The 27,346-nt window shown below is 39.8% G+C and overlaps 1 protein-coding gene across 3 annotated transcripts in view; it reads right to left on the bottom strand.

Annotated features, from left to right (window-relative positions):
• Positions 1-26,447, bottom strand: part of LOC146498131 (low-density lipoprotein receptor-related protein 8-like) — an 88,230-nt gene extending 61,783 nt beyond the window's left edge. For all 3 annotated transcript variants that reach the window (XM_085139791.1, XM_085139794.1, XM_085139793.1), the window contains exons 1-2: positions 26,268-26,447; positions 25,523-25,639 (exon numbers count right to left, since the gene is read on the bottom strand). In XM_085139791.1, the coding sequence (XP_084995917.1) occupies positions 25,523-25,639; positions 26,268-26,334 (184 nt within the window). In that variant the 5' untranslated portion in view covers positions 26,335-26,447. The remainder of the gene's footprint in view (positions 1-25,522; positions 25,640-26,267) is intronic.
• Between the last annotated feature and the right edge of the window lie 899 nt (positions 26,448-27,346).

Here is a 27,346-nt window from a genome sequence, read left to right as displayed (position 1 = left end):
AGGTGAAGACAGACAATATGTGGCAAACAGGGGATTGCGATATCCTTTTAACCCATCTTCCCCTCAAGTGTATAAACTCATTAGCAGTGTGCGCACATCACTTTTAAAGATGCAAACTATGTGCTTCCTGCAACACACATATTTCTAAAATATATCATCACTCATGTAGGTTTGGCAGGGTAAAGAAGGAAAAGGAACAACAGGGTACCCACGGGCATAATACAAGCTTTAAAGGTACCACACCTCCTGCGACAGAATAATTAGACTCATAAGATCTTCCCTACAAATCCTCGAAAAAGCCACAGCACGGTGAGTGTTTTATTCAGTACCAAGTTGAACATTTTTAACTTCCCAAACAAACCTTTCATTCCTCTGCATTCAAATCTCTGGATGGGTATTAATATCGTGTTAATTAGTCTGACTCCCGTGAGATGAACGAAAAGAAAGATGGGGCAGGATGAGAGCGTAAGGCTCTGTGGTATGCTGGTTAAGGGTGTGCTTAAGACTGTATTTGATCGCATGACAAAGTCTTTGAAAATCTCACACTGATCCAGTACGTGGCCCCTGCAGGTCAAGCGTGCCCATGTCATGCAGTTTCGTGCTGAGATGCTGAGCTTCTTACTCAGTACAACTGAGCCTGCGACTCATTTCAGTCAAGGTCTACAGGGGCCATGGTTCACTTGGCAATAATTACTTAGGCCAGCTCATGCCATCTGCTTGGAATGACTTTCTGTTTTAATTAGGAAACATTTTAAAATGTTAGGCTCGTGGGGCGTGGGGACCATGAGGGTGGGCTGAAGGGGAAAGTGACAAGGGAATCAGAAGGAGGTTGGCCATTAGATGGAAAGCTGAGAAATAACAAGTGAATAATAGCGACAAAGACTAATGGTGACAAACCATAATAATGCTTTATGGATTCCTAATGGACACTGTTTACTGTATAGGAACAGGCGATATTACTGTACTGCATTTGCCAAAGAAAGCACTTACTGAACTTAAATCCCCTTGACATGAATTACACACAACTACTCACATGCATGCAGAGCTACACGCTGAAAACAGTACGTCTCTTTGTTCAAGTATAAACGGCAGACAATTACACAGAGGCACGCCTCTCGTGCATCTGAGAAAATTCAAAAACAAAAGCAATCCAGTGTCGTTTGATTCTCGTGTCATGAGCATTACAAATGGGACGTGACACAGGGAGAATGAAGGTGCTGTACAGGGGAGTTCACCCAGCCATGTTATGTCTCCTAGAGGAGGTACAGTGGGAAGGAGCTCTACGCTCTGGCAACCCCACCTGGAACCTCCTCCTCTGAGGCTGATGTTGTCAACATTTCACTGCTCCAGTTCCTTTTCATCTTTCTTAAAAACCATTCAAGTGGATGTGTTTGGCAGGCCTCTATGAAGTATTGGTTTTGCCGTTACGTTTGGCTGATGCTGAGCCTTATATGAATAAGATATAAGTCAGTTTGGCTCACTGCTGATGTGACTGGTATATGATTTTCCTCAGCGGTGGGGGTGTCAGTGTATAAATTGCAATGAAATATGCTCTATCATGCCTTGAGGAGCTTCTAACAAGCTTTAAACTTTTTTTTGCTTTTAATGTAAGATAGCTACATGGCTAAAAAGATAGCAACTTCATGGTTGGTCACTCAACTGGCCCAACATGTTGGCCTGGAAAGGATTTCCCCCCTCTTTGTGTTCCTATTTCAATTTTAAATGTTAAATTCCATCTCCAGGCAACATCTTTTACCTGCAAAACTAATAGTATTCTTGTTAGCCCGAGTGTCACGTCAGTGCTGTCATGTTAGCATCTCAGTTTAACAAGCTAAAAGTTCACATAGCTGGATAAATAAGCATTTAGATTTTAGATTCTGAAATTACAAGGCTATTACACACTGTTGGCTAATGGCTAAGTAAAGCTTCATGCAGTTGCTAGCATAGTAATAAACTCTTTCTATTCTCCCTTTAACTCTTCTTATTGTCAATTTCACAAATGAACGGCATGACTATATTGTGAGAATCAGGCCAGATCTATAGATTATCTAGATTAATATAGCATTTGCGACTTCATCTTGTGGACGGCACATTTAGCCACCACCATGTTGGATTTTTTTAGAACGACATGTGACAATATTTGGTTGAGAGGGCGCTTCCAAGCTTGGCTACCAAGCTGCATCTAGAAGCTGTACAGGTGCATAGATGCAAATATTGGCTAAGTAATGCTAAAATACTAACAAAACACTAGAATTTCACTCACAGAACTCACAAAACTGAGTCACAAACTATACCACACAAGCCATGTTATTAGTCAAATCTGCTGGAAAAGCTACAAAATTTAATTCAAGTATCCACATATATGATTTTTAAAGGGCTCCATAGAGGCTAAAACAATTTTAACATGGAAGCCTATGGGGATTGACCACCTTTTGGGGGCCAGCCTCAAGTGGCACGTAGAGAAACTGCAGGGTTTGGCACTTCTGCACTGGCTTCTATTTCAGCCCTATAAGCAGCCCACTGGTCATGTTTCACTGAGGCTTGTTGTCATGTAGCAAACATGAGACAATCATCAACAGACAGTCTCACTACTGAAAAAACTTGGCTGGTAAAGAAGCTAATCTTTCTTCAGCAAAATCGAGCATGGCACAGACTTTGTGTTAGAGTCCTGACAGGTTAAAAACTGTCTAATATCTGATCTTAGTGAGTAAGCGATTTGTATTTTCGCATGTAGCTCTGTTGGGAAATATGTAGAAAAGTGTATAGCTTCAGCAGATATGTGATAACATCTTATAACCCCAATTCAAAAAAAGACCAAACACTATATGAAAAAATTTAAATAAATACAGAACTCAAAGATCTGCAAATCTCATGAGCCCATATTTTATTCACAATAAAATATAAAAACACCAAATGTTTAAACTGAGACATTTTACTTTTTCATTGAAATATTAGCTAATTTTGAATTTGATGTCTACAATATATTTAAAAAAAAATGAGACATGGCAACAAAAGACTGGAAAAGTGGTAATTGAAAAAAATAAACAGCTGGGCAAACATCTTGAAACTAATTAGGTTAATTAGTAACAGGTCAGTAACATGACTGGGTATAAAAAGAACATCTTAGAAAGGACAAGCTTCAAAGATCCAGTTTACAAAAAGCTGGATGTCCTTGGTCTTTGTGCCCCCAGGATGGTTTTATGGTCCTGCAAACGCATCTGTTCACATATACTTTTCAGCCAGACAGAGTGGGGAGATAAGTTTTCAACCACCCGAGACTCCGGTGCAATTCTCCAAGATCCTGACTGCACGTTGTCGGATGCAGGTGACTTGAGCGACTGCTGAATGTTGACTGATTGACAAGTGGGCTGGAACAGAAAAGGGGGCGACAGCGGAGTTCACCAGAGCGCCACCAAAAAAACTTCAAAATCAGAAGAAATACAGTACGAAAAACACAGACAGTGGCTGCAGTGCACACTTTTAATAGCTTTTAACACTCGGTTTCACTTCAGCTCTTTATATGTTATAACTTTGCTTTCCTTCGCGACTGACTGACGTACCAACAACAGCACTAACATCAGTGGCCCAAAGACCGGTTGTAACACATACTTTTTACACTACTTCCAACTGACAACAGAGCTCAGTGCAGGCAGACGGGCAGTCCCTGGAGTGGAGCGGACAGCAAACGCAGTACCTTTGCTCGACCATATAATCGGCTTCAGGAAGCTCAGCGCTAACAATAAGGCTGATTTTGCCATGGAAATTACTGCATGTGCTCAGGAACCGTTTGTTTGTGAAACACAGCTCACTGTGACATCTACAAATGCAGTTTATGCAAATGCAGGCTCTAAGATGTAAAGAAGAAGCCATATGTGAACATGATCCAGAAATGCTGCTGTCTTCTCTGAGCCAAAGCTCATTTAAAATAGACTGAGGCAAAGTTTCATCATCCAAAATTGAAATTCTATAAATTTCAGAGAAGAGAAAAAGGATCTCCTTGCATATTTCAGCAAGTCAGTGCTAAGCCACATGCAGCTGTGTCCTTCCTGCAGTCCAGACCTTTCACCATGAAATGATACAGGACTGCTGAGAAGCTACAATCCTGTATCACCGAAGAATCGGGCAACATTCCTCTCCAAAAGTCCAACAGCTGTTCTCCTCAGTTCCCAGATGTTTATGGATTGTTGTTAAAAGAAGAGAGGATGCAACACCGTGCTAAAAATGGCCCTGTCCCACATTTTTTCACGTGTTGCTGCTATCAAATTCAAAATGAGCTTACATTTTTTAAAAATTGTACTTTTGCTCAGTTTAAAAAATGGATATGCTTTAAGTTTTAAATAAAATGTGCATTTTTTAAATTAGATTTGCATATCATTGCACTCTGTTTTTATTTAAATTTTATGCCATGTCACAAGCTTTTTTGGTACAGGGGTTGTGCATCTTTAAATACTGGTTCAGATGATTTGTCATTTCAAATATTCACGACCTAAATTTGATAAATTTTGACTATTTTTATTAACATGTGGTGTGTGTGTGAAATCATATGACAAAAACCAAGAAATTATTTTATTTGTATGTATTTTGGGGTGTTTGAAATAGTAACAATTCAAAATACCAAGTATGAAGTTTCAGAATGTAAACCTTTCTGTGGGGACACGTGGTCGTGTGACTGAGTGAACATATTAATGTGCCGAGTCAAGAGCAGAGCACACTCAATCACTCAGTGATGCTCTGGAGCAAAAAAGCAGACAGCTTTCAATCACCTGACATTCACACGCATAAAAACACACACACACCCGACCCCTTGGAGAAGAATTATTTTCTTCCTTCTGATTTTTTTTCACCGTGAAGGATATTAATGACAGCACTTTCATTTTGGGGGCCATGAGAAGCTTAATAAGTAATGCAGTGATAAGCACATTCTCCTGTGGATCAGAAGACAAATGGCCTCATTAGCTCAGAGTGAAGTAGGGGAGTGTTGTCGAAGCAGGAAACATTATGTATCCCGTTAGCTTAAACCAGCATGCAAATGACTAACCCTGCTAAAATTAATGGAATATCATGATAGCATACAAAATACAGCGTAGCATCGACAACACTTGGGACAAGCTGTTCCTGAAATTGTTTTTTCGCGAATAGTTTCAGGATTTAATTAGATTAATTCAGGCATTTACATTACCTTTAACTAAGATACATGCCTGTGCAGAGATGTAGCTCAGTTTTAAATGTGTCTAATGTGACATGTGCTTTATACGTATTTATTTATACACAGAAACTTCATGTAGCTTGGCTAAGTCTCCTCAGAGCAGCAAACAATTTCTCTTGTTGATTCGATTTATCTGTTGTTATCTGTCAATAGAGGATGTCATTACGTATTTTCTCCTGTCACTCAGGTCTGTGTGGTCAGTGGTGAGCCACTGGAACCAACAGGAAGATGAAAAGCCACACAGGACTAAGCTCTAGCTCAGCACTTGTTGATAGAGTATTGATCCAAAAAAACACAGAGCCAAGTAGTGGCATCTACAGATGAAATCTCCCCCTTTTCCCTCTTGTGTGCTGTGCATTTCATCCTTTTGGACAAACTGACCAAATAAAATAAGATAAAGCCAAGGAGAATGGATTGATTACCCCCACCATGACCTACATTTCTGGGCTGCAATTAAAATAGCATGTGATAAATGATGGTTGTTCCTATTCAAATTTATGGTGATTTAAAGCCTCATTATTTGGGTCTAATTGGCCAGAAGATGGGCCTTGAGTTTTTGATTACTGATTTGACATTACAACCTGTGGCAGAGGTGTGGTCCCTCACTCAGCTGCAGGGGAGGGGTGGTGCAGTGAGCTCAAGGGGTGGTGCCAGGCAGGTGAGCGGACAGGTGATGGTGATGGCACTGACGAGCTCTCTACTGCTTTTAGTGACACTGGAGTGGAGAGGAAGCAGGCTTCGTCAGGAGGTGTGCACAATCTGGGAGAGCTGCAGTGCAAGTGTGTGTGCCAACCCAGAAAGTACACGGCTGTGGGTCGTGAAATAAAAGAGAAACATTCACTGTGTGTGTGTGTGGGTCCTTCTACACAGCCTTCTAAATATTAAGACAGAAGCTGTGATATCTAAACCAACAACAAACATTTTCTTTAAATTTGTAAGGGAATGCATAACGATCCCCGGGAGAGGAGGATACAAACACAGGGCGCAGAAAAAGATCCCACAGTATCCTCACAAAATCGCAAACTTTAACTGAAAGCTTAGCGTAATACACAGGAAGGCACCTGCCTGGGCAAACGAAACAAAACAACAGCAACAAAATATATATAAAAAATAATAATAAAAGATATATATATAGTGAAAAAAGTGAATGATTTCAAAATAAAACAGGAAATGGTTAAAAACTAAGGGGTGAAAAGAGTTCAGGATTTTTATACAAGAGACACTGAACTCATTAAAAGAAGATAAGCATACAGGCACATCAGAACCACTTTGTCTGTTTCTAGGCAACTGCTTGTTGGTTCAGTAATACTTAGAAAATAGTCACATGAAAATAAAGTTTCAGCAAAGCACTTCTATTTTAAGAATGGAGTCTATATTTAATAGCTGATCCAATACTTTTATTTCATCTCTGGCAAATTACATTTAATGTTCAATACTCATCACATCAGTGAAGTAGCACACAAGTGCAATCACACAATCAAAATTGCACACTGACGGATGAAGTATTCTGAAAAGCGTGAACTCCACCACTCATTTCAGTGCTCAGTTTTAATCGGCAACATTAAAAAAATCAATAAAACTTTGATTGTAGGTGAAATAGCCATGTAAAAATAATATGGCAAGAAAAAGTCATGGCCGGCTTGTGGCTGATAACAATCATGTAAAGACTACCACACATCTATAATTACTAAACTCAACGCTGTGATGCAGAATGCCCGAGGTAAGGGAGGCTACTTATTGCTGTTCACTGCCCAGCATTTCTTCTGACCTTGTGTACTGGCCAAAGACTTACACTGTGCTAATTATAGCCCACAGCCTCCAAAAAGACATATTTTCTCTCCCTCCCTGTCAGGTCACATTGACACAAAAACCACCTTTATAAGCAAGAGACTGGGCAGCCTCAGCTTAAAAAGCTCCTTAGTCGCCTTTAGGAAGCCCGGGAGTGATATTTTTTAGTGAAGACTTTTTAGGTCCAGCTTAGCTAAATCCCTGGAGATTTACCTTGAAGCCAATAGTATCATGGAGCAACATCACACTGAAGTATAGTGGATTGTGCACAAGCATCTGTAAGAAAGCAACAGGACACATCTGTATCTCAGTTTCTCAAGAGGTTTTCAAGCCTTTTTGGAGCTTTTTTTCACGCTCCTGTGACAGTCTGCTGCCTTTTGATCTTCAAGCTCATATATGAAGTATACACGTGGGTGGACAGGCACACTCCCGTGTACACCCTACCACAGAGCCGACACACTGACAAATGTTGCAGATATAACGCATACATTGGCGCTTACAAGACAAGCTCGCCAAGAGAAGCAAACACACAAATATAGGACGACACACATACACACGTACACCAGCGTTCACTGCGTGACGCCTACTCCATGTGTCTGACCTTCTGTTACAATCCTTTCTTCCTGTGTGTTTTTCCTGGTTTAGAGACACAAAATATGGTTGATCTACAGCCATATGTCAACAGTTTCATCCTATAACCTGGCACTGTCACTGGAATACACTGTGCCTTTATACAAACTAAAGGCAAGTCCAATTTTGCAGAGGACTCAGCATGTTATTCAGTGAAGCATGAAAAAGAGACATGAGCCGGTAAGATCTTACTGCATTTTAGAAAGCAACTAATTTCTACTTAGCGCCGTTTCAGTTTTCAGGAATTTGGTTGCAGATACGCAAACAGCACCTACAGGCTCTATTTACACTACATTTATGAATTATAGGATTTAAATTTTATGTATAAGCTGTAATTTAGGAAAAAAAGATAAGAAAAGAGATCATATCAGACACCAGAAGGTGAATCTAAGAATACAGTTTACACCTTATTTCAGGCTGCACTCTACCTTCTTTGAAAATGGTATTTTAGTGCTCATCTCATTATGGCGTTAAAACCATTACTGTACAAGTGGTTCTGCAGTTACACTTGGTGGTACAGGTACTTCTCTCCACTGTGTTCCCTATATTAAATCCAGCAGCCAGCTAATGATTCAGCAGGGAGAACAATCAGACCCCAGGAGTGTCAGAGAGAAGCCTAGAAGACATTACCAGTGAAATATGAAAGACATAGCTTCAAGAGTAAAGCTGCTAGAAAAAGTGATGGGAACCACACAAGAAGAGGGTGTAACGGAGGGAATGAAATGAGTCTGCACCGAGTAGAGAGGAGTACATCTTTGATGAACTACCTTGTTTCATGTGTTGAATGTGGTTTGTGTTACATCAACGTGACACGAATGTCCTGCAGGCAAACTTTAAATAGGAACCAGCCCCTACTGCTGTCTCTAAGTCCACAGCAAGGGTCAGATTATGCACACTTTTCCACAGTTAGAGCTAGCGAATGCAGCCCCAAAAGAGCAGAAAAACAGGAGCCTTCAAAATAAATCTAATCCTACTAGACAGATGGAGTGGCCTCTTGTGTTAAGATAAAACGGTGAAGGCTTAACTTTTGATAAATGGCTGATTCTCTGACCGTTCACACACAGAAACAACAACCTTGGCTAACCATTTTAAAACATTACATAAGCAACCACTGCAGATAACAGTGCAATGTCAAAGAAATGCGTTAAAGCACCTGCTTATTGCGGTAAACTATCTAAATAAGGTGCCCTTCAAATGAACGAAGACAAGCTGGTTGCTGTAGTCTGTCACCTGCCCCAGAGTTTTTGGTTAATAAAGTCTCCCTGGTAGGGAAAACACACAGACACACACAGTTTTAGGACAGGTCCCTCAACCAAACAGCTGACACCGTCACTGCTGCTCTTCCCCCAGAGCCTCTCCTGCATGCTTCGATAGAAATCAGCACAGCAGCCAGATGCTCCTTCCTCATAGTCTGAAAGAACACAGTCTGCATAGAGTTCAAACCAAGACCCCGATGAACAAACTTATATAATCTGTAACGGTCATAACCTTTGATACTGTTTGGTCTGTGTTTGTTGAGTCCCTGGCCTTGCATTCCCCATCACAGCCTTATAACAGTCTACAAAGAACTTTTCCTCAGAGAAGTATTGATCACTCAGCAAACCTCGACTGCACACATATAATCTTTCTTTGCAATTTTTTGCTTCAAATTAAAACTGTTCACACACCTTAACCTTGCAGGTATTCAGCAAAGGCACAGTACTTTACTATCAGTTGCTAATGGCACAGCAGGGGATTCAGAGGCTTGCTTGAGGGAGATATTCAAGGATATCCCTGCATAGAAAAGGACAGCATTTCATACTCTCCAGTGTAGAGCGAAAATCTCTTATCATGGAAGTCCACATCTATAAAAACACGGTCGATCTGGATTTCAAAACTACAACATGAGCCTTAAAAAAGTAGCAGGAAGATTGAGGAAAGTTAGCACAGTGAAAGCAGTTCACTTAGGATCATCAGCACTGCGAGTTTACAGCAATGCTTAATGACTGCGACAGTGCACGCGCAACAGCATCATAGTGTTTAAACATCTGAGCTTTAACAAATACCATCTGAAGTGTGCCTATAGTCCAGCACACAGTAACAACAGTACTTCAGCGTTTAAATGCACATCAGAATAACTGTAGTCAGTGTTATCATCAGTGTAAGTAGATACAGTGGCTTTCAGAAATCTGAGAAAAAAGCTGTGATTCAAAAATGAGAGTCTGACCTGCTGAGCAACAATCTGAATGCAGGGTTTTCTTTGTCTTATTTCTTCTTCTTCTGTTTTTCTTTCTCTTGGCATGTGACAACACAGTATGATCGCTCTATGTACACTGACAAAAAAAGTCTACTTTGTCTTATTGGAGAAAAATCTATGCTCTGACCTGTTATTTTTGTATTCTTGGGTATTTTACACCCAAATTAACAATTTTTATCATATTGCTGATAATATTCCTTCCGCTCTGACTAAATCCTCTTTGGGGGGCTATTCCTTTATGAAGTAAAAAAAATCATGGAATGGAAATTAATTAAGTCAATCCCAAAGCAATTTTGCCCTTCACTTGAAGAATCTCCTCTGAGTTTCAATGCAGCTGAAACACAGGAGACATTCCTCTTAACAATCAAAAGTAATTATAACTCCAGGACCAAATGCTATCATTCACTATTAAGATCTGACTGCCACAATTCATAAAGTGGACCTATTGTTCTCAGGCAGATTTGGTAATGAGAAATATTTGCAACCATAACATGCAGCCATGTTAGCCTCTCTGTCAGGCCGTAATTTGGCAAACCAGTACTTTGATGTAAATACTAACCATAGACTAGTATTAAAGATGGCTAAAACATAAAACAAGAACTTGAATTCAGGTCCCTGCAATAGCCTTTCTGCATATGGGAGTGTGATACCTGCTGTTGTAAAACACCTTCTAGTCCTATAGGACGCTATGGGAAAACAACCCTGGGCACTAAGTATGTAAACACCTGGCTACAGACTTGTGATTGACTCGCCGTTATCCACCGAGTATGCAGTTCCACAGTCAGCCCTGCCTCACGCTCATCAAATCGCGATGGCGTTGGCTTAAGAGTTCAAAATAGTCCTTCAAAAAAATCAGAGGGTGGCCATGTCTAACTATGATACTGTACCAGTGGTACAGTACAGTACTGTAGTAAGAATTTGGCACATCAACAGAGATCTGACAATTTTATAGCACTTAAATTCATATCAGTATCCTTGCAGACAATATGATATGGCACAGCCCTAATGCTAGCATGCTAACAATTGTGGCCAACTTTTATAGCAGTCCATGTGTGAGCTGTTAAAGGATTTCAGTGCAAAAGTGGTAACTGCTCCATGGTAGCGTTAGAAGAAAAGTCACAGGATTATCATTTGGATTCATTATTTGGGACAAAATTTCAGGACAATGTATCCAACAAAAATATAGACCAACAGAGCTAAACCATAACTAAAAAAGCTGAGGATAAAATCATCAAGTAGTATGATTTTATCCAACACACCAACATTTGTATAAAATCTTACTCTTTTTTAATGTAACAAGGTAAGTAAGTGATAAGTAAAATAAAGAGCTCCCTTGGAGATACGTCGCCACAATCATACAGAATATTTAAAGTACAGTTACTCATTGTGTATAGTGTTTCTGAATATAAGACGTGTATGAATAATCTGAGTAAAACTACACTTTAACTTACAGTCAAGCATGTTTATGTGTCTTTTTCAACAGCTCTTAGCTACAAAACTAAAATGCTTTGTTAATAAACCTCTAAGCTTGACTTTTTAGTCTTTTGAGTGATTTGGTGAGATGTTATGCCAAAGCCTGTAGCATGTTTCTCAGAGCAGCACCCATCATTGCAGGAATAAACTCTCTTATTGTGTTAAGCATAGCTTCAAGGACACCTTCAGGTTTGGTTTCAGCTATGAGGAGGAGAAAACATTAATTGAGAGCAAAATGATAGGAAGACTAAAGCAGGTGCAATCAAGATTGTAATTTTTCTAAATGACCTATTTCACAGCAGCCAATTTGATAAGAAATGGGGAACACTGGGTAACATTAATCCAGCTTCTGCTTCAATTAGATACAGAACCTTAATGCAGTTTGGTAACGTTTGTGATTGCCTAGTATTTCACTTTGAAAAGGAATGCTGGGAAATCCGTCTATAACATGAAAAGTTGCATCTGGGTTTTACATCAACACAGGATCCAAGTGTAAATAAGCTCAAGAGCTATTTGTTACGGGCATTTGAGTCTCTGATGATTCACTTATTTAGAATGCGGATCTTGTACTTTATAAATTAATCTACAAAAGCACTTGCGGGCAATCTATATTATTACATTCCTGTTTCCGTATGTCTTTAAAAGCCTTTAGAAGGGATGATGTCTGGTCTCATTAGTCTACTTTCCAGTGGCCTTCCATTAAGCATCTTGAGTTTATAATACTGGATTTAAGAGTAAGTCAAAGAGTGACTTGTCACTCTCGCTTACACAGCAACCAAATGTATGAAGCGAGCCTACACCATAGTCAGTCCCGTATAAGGAAAAGTGTGCCACACTGAATTTTAATTTCTATACTAACCAGGGGGCTGTAATGAGAAATGGGAGATTAGCCATTTACCCTATGCAGAGAATGAGCCACATCTCTTTTTCTTCTTCTCTCCTTCCTTTCTCTTGCAAAGACCTGATTCCAATAGCACAAAACACAAAGGCATCTGCAGACCAACTTTTCAGAAACACCCTCACTGGCCTGCAGACTAAGCCACTGAAATTGCTGTGACAAGGCACTGAGAGCAGATTTTACATTTCCCACTGCAGACGAAAATTAACATAACTGTAATACTGCCCGAGGTCAAATTTCTTGTTCTAGAAAGTCTGCCCCTAGCAACAAGAAAGTGTAATTAAGACATGCTCAGACTTTAATCCCAGCTGCTGTTTGAACATCACCCGACAGTTACATGCAAACATAACACGCGCTCACGCATATTCGCCCACTTCTGCACAAGTCTGAGTAGGCCGTCTGTTCCTCTGTTTCTAAATACATGCATTTTTTTTCTTTTTTCTTCTTCTCACACACAAACAGCACACTGGAGTCAGGCAGGAAGAACAAAGTCACAGACACCTATTGATGGACTCTGTGAGAGCTGATATTCTTAAGTGTGGACCCACCAAATACCCACTGTTCAATCAAAGAATCCTGAACCAACCCACCACAGAAACAGATTACTCAGACTGTGACTAAAGGCTCCCCCCCCCACCGCCAAAGCTTCTCTGTGTTAGCAAAGTGGCACAAAGCAGCTTCTCCACATGCCATGCACATGATATAAGCTGTGAAATGCTTTAAACGTAATAATTATTAAGAGATTGAATACACCTCGAAGCACAGAGGATCACAAGGTTAGATGTGGTCTGGATGTTTGCTACCAAGCATAGAAAATCATCTGGAGTTGTAAGTACACTGGGTAAATAATTCATAGATAAATCCAAACACCTCACATTACACTCAAAAGATGCAATGCTACCTCAATGCACTGCTCTGTTTCTCTTTGCAGTAAAATACTATAATATATATGCATCAGCATGAGCAAACTACGTCTTCAACTGAGTGTCTTTGGAAAAGCTGAAAGTGACAAAGCAGCTAGGCTCTTTATCGCAGCTTCTTTCATGCATGCAAAGCTCAGATGGTTCCATTAAAAGCACGGTACACTTGTTACAGATCAGAGATGTAGCATTTCGGTTGGCCTCATTTAAACTAATAGTAGAGAAATGAAAAAATTCATTAGCTGTTTTCATGATTCTTTCTTAAGCCTTACTGAGCAGAGGAACATTACAGCAGACTTGGTCTGCATTCCTAAAGACTAAAATGTCACAACACTGATTTCATGCCAAACTGGGCAGATTAAACAAGTAACCACACTCCATCACCCTTAAGGCCTATGGGAACATGCCAAGACTGTCAATATAACATTGGTAATAGTTTAAGAATTTGGGACACACATGGAAAACATGTAAGTCTTATACGCAACCTGGATTGGTTAGTCTTTGCATTTACAAAGCCAATTTTACAAGCCCGTAGAATAAAGCAAATGCAAGCTTGCACATTTACTTAGACACCATGACATCATTTCCAGTGGGCTGTGTTAAATGTGTTGCAGCTTTACGATGCAATAGCATCCTTGTGTTGCATGAGGCTATTTAATGAAGGTTTTTTCTGGGACATTTTTACTCCTATTTCTACCCTGTAAGAATATATGTGGTGTGAATATTCAAAGTAGGCCAGGGTGCTGTACTATATGCAAAAGTGTGACTTCTGCTGTGTGGATAGAAAAAAGTAATAGTTCTTTGCACCAGACTTTGCAGATTAGTAAGTAAAAAAGCACTGTAAATTATTGATGTCATGGTTTAGGAGTCACATACAAAATGGGTACAAAACAAAACCAATAGATGTGCACACTGTAATAATCCTGTAAGAAATACTGTTTCTTTGAGGTCAATATATTATTTTTTAAGCTTGAGCTCACCAAACTGTATGCAGTTAATGGGTTTCCTGCTAGGCTTATAACTAACAATAAACTACAATTTGCTAATAAAAAAAACTAAATTTTTGATGGAAGCCACTTATTTGTTTCTATAAAACCGATGTTGCAACATAATCTAACACACATACATGCATTTTGGCTTTAGTACTTGAACCATATAGACAGTACTCTCTTCAATCAGTTCGCAGATCCAGTGCCCCGCTTGTATTGTTTGAGAGAGAGTTTGGAGGGAGAATTCAGAGATGACAGGTGGACTGGTAACATAAAAAAGAAAGGGGGAGTTTACCTATATTAATATCAGCAAGGCAAAGCATCAAGAGGAAAGGTTTTTATTGCCTAAAATGAAAAGAGTGGGTTGTCTGGACTGATTGCAAACAGGCTGATGGAAGCACACAGTGCCTCCATCAACCTTCATGTGCAATCAACAAATGGACCAGGCTAGCATTTTTAAGACAAAGGCTACACATCACTATTGGTAAGCTACAATGTAATCAGGGCTGGAAGAAGTAGTCTTGTCCAAGCAAAAGTACTAGCACAACAATCCAGATTTGATTGCTTTTTGTGTATCTAATACTGTAATATAAGTTCCATAATGTTCCATATAAGTGAAAAGTGATAGAGTAATATTTTGAATAGAGTATCCCTGTTGGTTTTGTAAAACAGAGATATAATAGCGTGAATGAAATATAAATAAATAGCACACTGACTTTATATATTTATATATTTGAACCCCCTGTGTAAGCTGCTTTGCCACTCCTTGACTTAAAGTTAAACACAGAAAATCTGATTCACACAGCCGTGTTAGAAGAGCAGGAAAGCTGCATTAATGCCAGGTGTTTCCAGCAGCCTGGCTGCCTGAGCCTGAGCAGATGTTCTGCAGTGAGTGGCTCTTCTTTCAAACCAATTGGCATTGCTTTTAGTTTTGTACTCATGCTTGAGTAAGAGCTTTGTCTCTGTTAACTTTGTGATTTAGTTGTCTTCTTTCTGTGCAGAGTGCAACAGAAAACTCAACCTCAACTCTCACCTCTCTAAAGGAGAGACTACAGCTGATTTCTAATTTGCTGTGTGTCTTATCGGCTACACCTTATCTGATCTGCATCTGAACAATAACACAGCAAAACAACCACTCTAAAATCAATGACACTGCAGCACTCTTTATCCCTGCCCCCATGCCTTGCCCCGCTCCGCAACGACACCCTCCTTGGCTCTGCCTCCTCTTTCACTCCTTTTATTTCTCTGAACTCAGCATCAGTGTGGTTCTTTTTTTTTTTCCGGTGATCCATGTCACAAGAGATTACATCATTACCCATTCACAAAGGGTATGCACAAACCAATAAAATAGACCACGTTTTCATTTCATGTGAACTCAATGACTTTCAGTGTGCAGCCAGGGTGTGTCTTGTGCATCCATACTATGTGTGTACGTGTGATCGGCCAATGGCTATGCATTTAAAACATATCTATCTCTAGGCAGAGCTTAGCCGCTCAGCTTTGATCGCAATATTCCTGCCGGAAGCACACGGGTCAAGTGCGGCTCAGACAAACCATCTGCTAGCTAACGTTTCCCACTTCTCTGCTTGCATTTCCAACCACTTCCAAGAAAACTTTTGCTCGAATACTAAGCCACAACTTTTGTGTTAACACACACAGACAGGGTGAATAATGAATAAGCATTATGTCATTATATATGATTAAATTAGAAAGCTTATATTTAAATCATATCTATGATTTAAATATAAGCTTTATAAATTAAACAGGCATGACTGACCTTTTCTGAAATGAGATGTACTTTCTCCTTCTGCCTGCAGAAATCTATTAAAACCTCCACACAGCAGTGTGATTAAACATGAAAATGAAACGATAAAATAAGTTTCATTACAAATTCAAAACCAAGTTATAGCTACAAGATTTTGGTAAGATTTTTCACTGTGTGTTTTTGCACATTCATAGTTAATATCTAAATCAAAACACACCCAAGCAGGTTTACACAGCCCATTTTTTGTGTGCAGACAGAATATTTCAAGGAAAACGAAATAATCTAATTGGGTCTGCTGCTGCTGTTTTCAAATGCAGATTTCACATGAGCGAAAGCATCTTTCTGAAAATCTTTGATGTAAGAAAGGCTTGCGGGGGACAGCAAAACAAGTTACTCTGCAGAAATGATCCCTGCTCTGAACGGATGGTTATGTTACATTCCTCTAGTCAAAAAATGGCAAATCTTCCTTTGTTCAGATCTACAGTACAGATCTAGCAGTCTAGACATTTGATTAGCCCATGTAAAACCATTTTTCTGCTAATTGGAAGGTCGTTGTTGAAGAGAAATCATTTGATAGTCCACGTCTGTACAGATTCAAGGCTTCTCTTGCTTAAATCTCTACTGCTGAGAAAATTAGTTCAAGTCTCATTCTAATTTGTTATGACTGTTCAGGTAATGCAATGCCTGACGCAATAAAACCCTCATTTAACTTAGGCTTAGCTCACACATTCTGCATTTCTGCAGAAATGTAATTATATGTCATTCCTTAAGAGGAGAGGGAAGCTAATAGCATTTCCTCAGGCTATGGGAAATTAAATATAACTGAGTGATAGTATTTAGGCAAAACTAGAAATTTCAGAACTTTACTCTGATATTTGAGGCTTTTTTACAGCAATTTACTTACATTTTGTAAACTTACTTTTAAAAAAAACAACAACAAATCAACAGATTAATTCAAAACAACAATAAAAGCTATCTTCGTGTTACTGACTAGCCTTTCAAGAACAACGATACATGATGTATGTATGATATATGTTCCGACACATTTCAATAGCAAAATTCTGAAAATGTAATAGTACTTGTTTTCTTTGTTAGGACAGGTATTGTAGGCAGCATATGTCCTAAGACTGCAATTCTTAGGGCCGGCACTGACAGGGCAGCATACACCTACAAGTGTTCATGTCTGTCCTTGTATGCTGAAGAAGAAGAAAGAAACCCAGAAGCACAGGAAAACTACCATATAGTGCAAATTGTGCCATGATAGCTCCAACCTGACTTTGAATCAGCTATGTTCCACAAGCTAAAATGTTAGCAATGGCTAACGTTGCATAAATGCAAAAGCTAACTTAAAATTACTTACATTATCTCAAATAGTAAAGTCAGTATCCCACTTATCACATTTCATTGTGTGTCCACAAATTGTAATGTTAACATTTTTAATAAAGTTACTTTTTAATAAGGGAGTTTATGTTTGCTCAATTCTGCAGTTGACAGCCATGCCACAGGATATTGCTTGTTATAAGGATAACCACTGTTTGGTCTCTTTGTCTGGAGATTTGAATGGCTCTTTAGGCCAGCTGCATTGTCCACAGTTCATTTGAAGCTACGCGCACTGTTCTGACAGTTGTTGTAAAGGTGGAGACATGTAGGCAGGTGGTATGATTGAACGCAGTGACAGCCCGCATGCAAAGCTTCAACACTGTGATGGTGGCGATGTAATGAGTCAGTATGTAGCTGGGCAAAAGGAAGCGAATATGGCCTCTGTGAGCAGAGGTGACACTCATACTTCATCCGGCTACATTGAATCATCAATAAAACGAAAGAGTCCGAGGGCTATGGTTGCTGTGTCATAGCTATTTGCTCATCATTCCAATTCACTACCGCACACAGTGCTGACGCTCTGTGTTGCCCTGGCCTGACTTCAGAGATGCATAATATCCTCAGTAGTTCTGTGATGAATATGTTTACTCATCCAAAAAAAAAGATAAATCAAAATAAAGTAATACTCACAGCCACAATCATCCAATCCCAACATTGTCGCAGCTGTCAGAAGAGATTCATGAGCACGGCTGTTGTGTCACATGAAGTCGCATTTTTCACCAAAATGAGTCACAAGTTGCTAAGTGCCAAAGCTCTTGCAGTGTGTGCCAACATCATCCCTTGTGGGTCTGTTTTTTGTTTTGTTTTTTTTCCTGACAGTGATTCTGGATGAAAGGCGCTGTCTGCCTGGATGCCAGCGGCCCCAAGGCCTGGGTTCACAGAGCAGGCAGCCGCTCTCGAACATCCAGCATGTGTCTTATCGATTTTCAAAGTGACCTGGGTTCATTTCACTGCCACTGAATCACTTTTACAAAAAACTACAAGGATGTGTAACAGAATCACTTTATCAGTTAAAACAAGTAGCCCAGATCTTAACACAAAGTGCCCTACCTTGCCACCATATGTAACTTCCAGTACTTTAAGCACACTGCTCTAGAGTTCACAGGATACATTTTACACCATTAACTCACAGAAAAGCTCTAAATATGAGCTAAATATCTAAATATTTTGGGTTAATGACGGCCTTTAAACAATATGATTAAAATGCCAGCCCTGTAAAGTTTTCATTGATTTTAAAACAATTAAATATTGAAACCAGAACCCAGTGTTAACTCCATAATAAAGATTCTCCAGACTTTAGCTGATGAAGTTATTTTAGTGCCTCAGCAGTATTTCGATAGTTCAACAGAATTGAAACAGTAAGTTTCATGAGGCGAGACACACTGCTAAGAGTGTCCCCGGAGAAATATCTGCTTTTTATCCCTTGAAATAAACACAGATTTCTGGGAGGTGTAATCTTTAAAATGATGCATACAAATGGTTTTCACTGAGGTGAAGGCACTAAAAAGACAAGTGGAATAAGGGATAAATATGTGGCAGATGATGGGAAGAGGCTGAGGCTGAGTGATGTTTTATACCCCCACATTAATCCCCTCTCTCTCGCTCTGCAACGTTGTGTAACGACACACACTAATCTGAGATAATAGCTCAATTGGAGCTGCAGACTTCTTAATGATCACTTAGGGCAAGCTGGCTTGGAGACATGCAGATACAGGGCAGTAGGCCAGTAGGACCAGCAAACAAGCAAATGGTAATACACAAACACACACACGCACACACGTCGATAAGTTAGCATAATGTGGAAGAAAATATCTGGTTAATCTGTAAAACCAGAGACATTATAACAGAACGACACATGAGCTTATCGTGTTCTGACGCTTATGAGCAGTTGAGGTTCACAACAATTATAACTATATAGCAGCACGTACATTTAGTTCTTATCGTAATAAAGATGTAGGTAAATATACTCTTATCTTTTTTTGCCACACTGTAGTCTTGGAAGTAATTAGCGTTGCATTTGTTCCAAGTGCTCTGTTGGGTTGAACCGGAACTGTTGAGTTAGTCCTTTCTATTGGTGTCTACACATGCACAGGAGAACTTGGGGGTTGTTAAACACTTATTATTTTCAGTAAATTCATCAAATTTGCAAATCAGATTTTTACTGGTGAGCTCCTTTTTTTAATTCCGTTATCCACTGAAATTAAACCACATTCATTTAAAAAGGGGTTTTAAGATAACAGGATTGTAACAAGCTCTTTCCAGAAGGACTGTGGTTTGACTGAAGGCTGATTTAAAAACATTTTATAGCATTTTAATTGCTCAAGATCACTGTGAATGAAGGACCTGATTTTTTTAGACTACATAAATAAATTACATAATGAGGAAAACTTTTTGCTTCTAAGGAGCTTGCTTTCACAAACATTCTCCAGGCTTTCTGAAGGTCTTTCAAAGTTCTTTGAACATTGCATCATTACTCATTTTAACTCCAGTCTCTGTACCTAAACAAATTTACAGGAATATTTTTCTTTGTCAAATCACTTAAAACTTACCTATGAATCAGTCAAGCATAGAAAAGACAACTCAAGCGAAGTACCAGTGAGTCTCTACACATAACAGACAACTTAGAACCAATTTTTATATGTATCTTTAGGCACTTTGCTACTAGTAGCCTATCACAAAACACCAATTTCTTTCCAATTTCTTTAGTTGATTTGGTGATTCCCAAAGAGCTAAGATGTGCAGTTTATGTTTTGTTTAGGAACCTGGATAAGTAGAGGACAACAGAAGAACTGCCAGGCCTAAAAAAAACTATATAAAGAAGATGAACAGTATCTGAAAATCAGTTCCTTGAGAAACAGGAAAAAATCCATCAAAGGTCTGACACAGGACCTGAGAGATGCATCTGGCCTTTCAGTTGATCCATCTACTGTTCACTGAAGCCTCATCAGAAATGGTCTCAGTGTGGCTGTCAAGAAGCCATTCTTAATCAACGGAAACAAGGAGGAAAGGCTGAGGTATATTCAGAGGGTGGGAGAGAGGTGCAACACTGTGTGTCCACAGCCATCTGTAAAACACAGTGGGGGCTCTTTGATGATGAAATAACTTGCATATTGGGACAGTAGGAATCTCATTCATTCATTCATTCATGTCCTTTACAGTTAATTTTCTCACTTTGACATAAGCTCAGAAAAGTACCATCAGATTTTGATCCAGCATGCAATACCATGTGGAAAGCATTTCATAATTTAATATATTCCCAAACACACTGCCAATGCAGTAAAAGCATCTCTAGATAGAAAAACATTCAGTGGAACGTTATAAGCAACGATTGTCCTCCCCAGAGCCCAGACCTCAATATTATTGAAGCAATGTGGGATCATCTTGACAGAGAACTGAACAAAAGGCAGCCAACATCCAAAGAAGAGCTTTGAGTGTCTCTAGAATAAATAATTATTCCTGGAGACTACTTAAAGAAACGTGTTGAAGAATAAAGGTAGTTATACCTTCATACTTTCAAGCTCATAAGAATTAGACAAACTCTGTTTTTGTAAACAAAAATAAAGCTCTTAAATGCTCTAGTAAGGTGCATCAGGGGACTTGTTGACATGTTTTTCAACATAACAGGAAATAGAACACTACTGCTGTTATTCTCCTTAAAAATGGGAAAACACTTGCAAGTAATACAAACATTATTTTGTTTTTCTTCTTTAGGCAGACATTTTCAACTTCCACAACTGCTTAATAATCTCAAAGATCTTCCACAGACTTTATGTTTCTTGAGGAAAAGATCAACTGGACAGATAAAAGATCAGTTTGTTTACCAAACTGACATGTTTTAAAAGCCATACATTTTTGCAATAAAAACGTTTGCTTTATCGTAGCTTTTCAAATTGGTGACTAATTGAGGCATTATCACATCTTTGTGAATTAACATAACATAAATTGACCACAGACCCGACAGAAAAAAAGCCTCATAGCTTGGAGAGATAAAGGCGTAATCCTTTCCACGCTGTGTCTGTTGACAACAGCCGTGGAGATTATGGGGAGAATTTGATAGGAACACAAAACAACCTCCCAGACTCACACTGTAGGGTCAAAATAATTTATTTCCCCACTTTCTATCACTTCAACTTCACTCAATCACTCAAGCTTCAAAGAACACAGACAAAAAAGATTCAGACACTGTGGGGTGAAACACACTCACTCAAGAAATGTTTTTAACTCTGATAAGCCAAAAATACAAGGCATCCTTTTTTTCCCTGAAACCTCAGCGACACAAAGCAGAACCTCACACAGAATGGTATTATTTTTCTGAATTTACAAGTAGATCTCAGCAGGTGGGAAAACTGTTTCCTCGTGTCTGATCAGTCGGCATTACTTTGTGAAATATTGCTGTCAACTAGCCTGGGTGGGTGATGTCAACACAGCTAGGAGAAAAATAACCTGTCAGAGCAATAAAAACAGCCGGAAATACCCAAAAAGTAGAGCTGGCGGGAAGCGTGTTCGACCGGCCATCAGTGCCAACAGAAACAGAGAGTCATGAGGCTGTAGAGAGTTTTAAAGTGGAGTCCATTTAGCTTTCTGTGGGAATCTGCTGTGTGAGTGCAGAAAAAGAAGTGAAGATGTTGTAGATAGGCCAAAGTTGTTCCAAAAAGTATGTAAAAATAGTTCGCCAAGTGAGCATTCAGAGATGCGGATATTTGTGATAACAAAGGACTTTTCCCTTTTTGAAAGAGGAAAGCCTTGAAAAATAAAATGCAGAGGATAAGCGGAAGATGAATTACTGCTTAACAGATAATTTATTTGCAGCCAAAGAAATACCATAAGCATAATAAAGCAAAGAAAAAGAAGGAAGGATTTCAGAACAAAATCCAGTGAGCTATTTTGAATTGATGACAAAAATACTCTGTCAGCAGGCGAGGCATTGTCTGCCTTCAAGAACTTAGCAAGCAGCCAAATAAAAAAACAATAATATTGACTGACATAATCTTACCTATTCTCATATCATAAAACCAATTTACAGATCACGCATAAAGTAGATCATATTAAAAAATATTGACCGCTTTCTCCGCACTCAAGCTATTAAAAGGACCTCAGTGTGCCTCAGATGTGTGAGTTCTAAGGACTCTTAATAGAGCTTTAAACAAGCATTTATCAAGCATTGCACAGAGGCTTCTTAATTTTCTGAAACTTGGTGTGTTAGCAGGCCTGTGGTTTTGACACTATAGCAGAGAATTGGCATCCCCCGAAAGGCTTTAGAACAAAGAAATAAAAAAATGACTATGGGAGGTTTGGAGGAGTGCCGGCAGATTCAAAAGTGAATGTGGCAATGAGGGAGTGGTGGAGGTTTATTAGCTAAGAGAAGACAACGAGAGGAGGCATGTAGCCTGTTGCTGACTTTGCATCGCGGTGTAAAACAACAGAAGACTTGGTGGCGATGTGAAATGCCTCCCTGCAGGTGTGAATGTTAAATTCATGAATGCAAATGAAATAGATTCTTATCACATCCGAGGATGAGAGGAGAGTCAAGCGGACACTCTGGACTTTGAAGGTAACGCAGATAGATAGCAAGTGGGCGATATGCTGCTATAATCAGGACGAGGATTAAACGCCGACTTCGCAGAGTCTGCACAAATCGGACTTTGAGAATTCAAGGAGGAATTCTTTTGTTGCCTCCACTTCTGTCAACTCCAGATGCAGCGAGAGGGAAGGAGGATTTGCATCTCATCCTCACCAAGGAACTTATGCAACCAGTAAACAACATGTACAGTTTCTTATATGTGGACTAAACTTCTCTGCTGCAAAAATACAGTGTGCACATGCATTAGTGCTCATGTGATTCTGTTTATTCTACAATGTGTCTGGCCCATACTTGTGTCTGCACATAGTTAGGGACTGCAATTATGCATGTATGAATGTATGGGTCCCCGCAGTGAGTGAACGGTCAGTGGGGAATAGTTTGATAATGGGGGGATGGTAGGGGTGTACCGAGTGATAGGGATTGCAGTCTCGGGGGTGAACTAGTGGGGGATGGTGTTAACAAAAACAGGGTAAAGGATGGAGAAGCACCATGGTGCATAAAGATTACTGGTATGAGAAATTCTGGTGTGTTTTAGACACCTGTTCTGCCAGCGACAGTCAGGTTAGAAAGAAAGTGACACTGGCATGACAAATAAGGAGCTGCAGCTCCTTCCTGTCACCATATTTCATAACCATGGTCTGTTGCACACATTCAGTCACTGAAATATCTGGCTTGGCATTGTGTTATGAAATATTATATTTTCAGCAAAAAAAAAAGGTGAGACAATCCACTCAGCCATTCAGAAACTTAATTTAAAAAATGCTACCGCTTCACAGCCAACGAGAACCAACGGTGTCATTTCTGAACAGGATTTGCTGTATTTACAAGCTAAATCCTCAGCACCTTCTCCCCCCAACGCAGCATATGTTGTACAGGTTTTCACCTCACCGCCTAACACCGGCTGACTTCTGTCTTTTCATATGGAGAAAGAGAAAAACGGCTTACAGAGGCAACCTGTGAGAATGACTCAAAGATAAGTAAATCATTCTTTAACAATTGCCAGAGTACAATTTTAACAGCCAACATCCTTAGCATCTCTCTGATCACACACTACAGAGAAGCGGGTACAGAAACCCTGCATCTCTGCTCAGGGAAACAAGCGCCTGCCCACGCAGATACAGCAGGCCACACAGGAAAAGGAGATGGACACAGAGTGAAGGCCACACATGTACCGCTCTCTAATAAAACAACATGTAATGCTTTACACTCATAATCATCAAATGGTGGGCTGACAGTAAGTCTCATCTTAAAAGGCTTTCAGAGGGAGTGTTTTCACTCAAACCCTAAATGTGTCAGAAGCTCCTCCTTATGGAAAACACACGAGCGGGTAATAAACCCACAAACAATTTCCTATGAAAGAAATACAGAGGAAATAAAGCCTGGCAGAGCAATCACTTTTCTCCAAACGTCACAATTCATGTGCGCGTCTGAAGCAGTGACACATGAATGTTTTAGGAGCAAACAGGCTCCAAATGACCTGCTTTTCTGCGTGCCTAAGGACACGTCCTGCTGGGACGGAGACGAGAAGCAAGGAAAGAACAGGGAAACACCTCCAGACACGCATAGGAAGTATAAGGTGGTTGTATACAACAGGTCTGTGTGGGGGATGGAGTTTTGTGGAAGAGAAAGGGAGAGAGAAAGAAAACATATAAAAACAGAGAGATGCATGAGAAGAGAGAGTGTATGCATTATGAGATCGCGTGGGGAGGTGTAGAATTTTCTCCCGAGCCACAATTAACCCAGACACAAAAGAAGCTGCACTGCAAACACGCAAATCTCGGCTTCAGCTTTGGCACAACTTCACTGGTTTCAGCACGAGCATTCTTTCAAAATATAGGCCACTGGTTTGCTGTCAAAAAGGAAAGCAGAATTCTATTATTTCCACCCAGAACAACACATCCAAGATACCTGTCAGAGCTTTGTGCACGGGAGCGATGCACCACGCAATCTGTCCCTCACCTGGACAGCTTTTCATTTGGAGATGATTGGAAAATGGTTCCACCCAATCAACCCACATTTTAGGAAAACACGCTTGTTGAGTGCTCTATTTATAGGAGAAGGGATGAAATCACCTGCACGCGCTCTTAGCCTGAGGCGAACGCACACATCCTCACTCAAAGAATGATTGCATTTGTGCATCTTTGTAAACTCTGCTGGCTTTTATGGAATCAGGGCTGTTGTGAACAATGCGCGAATAGAAAGAAAATTGATAAAATCCCAATAAGATAGCAAAGCCAGCAAAAAATAATCTAAAGCTATGAAAGGGCAGAAACCTGGGAGGGATGCGGGTTCATTTTCTGGTTCATGACTTTTAACACAATAAGAAAACACAACTTAAAATACACAGGCTGAAGCACACACTCGAATCGTGATCAAAATTGAAAGACTAGCTTTAATGAATACTCAGAGCTAAACTTTTTCTAGTACTATTGATGGTTAGGATCACACTGACTGGACTAATCCTCATGATAATACGGTGGGATGTTTTTATGATTAAGCAGGGTTGGAGGGGTTGCACTGTTATAATCATTAATATAGTTAATGTCTATTTTTATCATGCTTTAACATGTTATTGTGTAATAACGCCTTAGTCGTGGCAGGTCCACAGTTAACATATTTAATCTGTGTTTATTTCTCCTTTAATTTTAACACTTACGACAGTTTTCTTCATCACTGTTGTCTGAGCAGTCGTCATCGTCGTCACACCTCCAGATGGTCGGTATACACCTTTTGTTGTTGCACTGAAACTGTCCATCCTCACACTCATCCGTGGCTGCAAGAAACAAAAACAAAAGGAGAGATAAGAGTCCAGATGGATGAGCAACAATTGGATATAACAGTAATCTCTTGTAGGCTAGTTCAACTGTCATTTGCAAATGAATGCCTAATTGATATTCAGTCTTCATTCAGGTCAATTGGCTGAAGGGCTAGAGGCGTCATGGTGCATGCTTTCTTTCAGATAGCGGTCTCCCTTTTCCCAGGATATTTAACAGTTCAAAGACAGAAGGGCTCAGAAGAGGCCCAGGGTCTGCACGACTCAATTCTTCCAAACGTAAAGACAAAGATTCAGTCAGTCAGTCAGTCTGGGCTACTACAGCTACTACCTCTGATGCAGTATGGATGCTCACAGCCGGGAAAACACATGACAGACACGCAGAGGCTTTTTCCTATCCTGAAACCTCACCTATTACATTTTTAAAGTGAAATAAACCACACACTTGCGCATTAATTTGTTTTTAGAAAGTAGTCCCTTTTAGCCTTTTTGCTCTCTTGGTATCACACGCACGCTCGCGCGCGCCGAGCAGAGAGCGCTTCCAGTCAGCTCAGCATCACACACCAGCCTTTATCTACTATTTCAATAGCGTCTCGCGCTCAGAGGGGGACAACAATTTTCAACTGACCTTTTGTGAAATGAAGCCTGAGGACGAACAAATTAAAAAGTAGCAATATCCTTAAATCCGTCCACATTTCTGGAGGAGGTGATGGAGCTCATTCACATCCACGAAACAAAGCCCAAAAGCCGCTCTTGTTGTAGCGCTGCGACGCCGCTGCCTGCCTCTCCGCCGTGTGAAACTCCCCCTCCCTCCGCCTCACTGGCTACCCGGCGCGTGACGACAGCGCGCGGGGCGGGGACAATTACACTACACAATGCGATACAGCAGGACAGTGACCAAAGGCATGAAATAATACAAACTATTAAGGCAAATTTCTTGAACTAGCTTACTTTAAAAATAAATGCATTTATTTATCTTTTGCTTGTGTTTTGTGGTATCTTCATTTTTATGTGTGCTTGTTTATTTTGCGATCGCGGCGAAATAAAAAACTGTAACTAAAAACTTTTTTGCCTCTCTAGATCACAATGTCATACAATAATAAAATCTTTGAAAGCAGATTTTCTAAAAAACAAAAAAAAAACCAAAAAAAACCCCAAAACAATGTTGAGTAGAATAGAAATAAACGGTAGTTCTTTTTTGTTTTTTGTTTGTTTGTTTTTTTGTCTTTACTATGGTGCTTTCTTATCCCATACAGTTTTAAATTTTATTTGTGACATTAGGCAGAAAAATCAATTTTTTAACATTATTTGGACAAATAACAATAATAGACTAATAATACAATACAATTTGCCACATGTTAAAGAACCCGCTTCAACCTGGGAGGAGATACAACCCCAGGCTGAAGGGGTCACAAGCTATTTTACTCCTGATGCTACTCCCGAACCTGGATAAACAGGGTTATCTCAGCTATTATATCTGGTGTAAACATTACATTGTGCATTGTGCCATATCAAACTTACAGATCTACCAACTGTGCAGCTTTTAGAGTAGGGAAAAAACATTGGCCTACAAGGGACAGACCAAAATAAGTGTTGGGCTATTATGACTGGGTGATGGGACAAGTCCAACGCTGGTGTGATTCTGGTGTGATTAGCTCAAAATAACACCATAAACCTAAGCTCATAACAAATGTTAAATACAAATAT

The sequence above is a fragment of the Neolamprologus multifasciatus genome, chromosome 18 (genome assembly GCF_963576455.1).
Source record: "Neolamprologus multifasciatus chromosome 18, fNeoMul1.2, whole genome shotgun sequence".
NCBI classification, from domain to species: Eukaryota; Metazoa; Chordata; class Actinopteri; order Cichliformes; family Cichlidae; genus Neolamprologus; species Neolamprologus multifasciatus.
The sequence above is the reverse complement of the archived record's forward strand: the minus strand, read 5'-3'. Positions and strand labels throughout refer to the sequence as shown.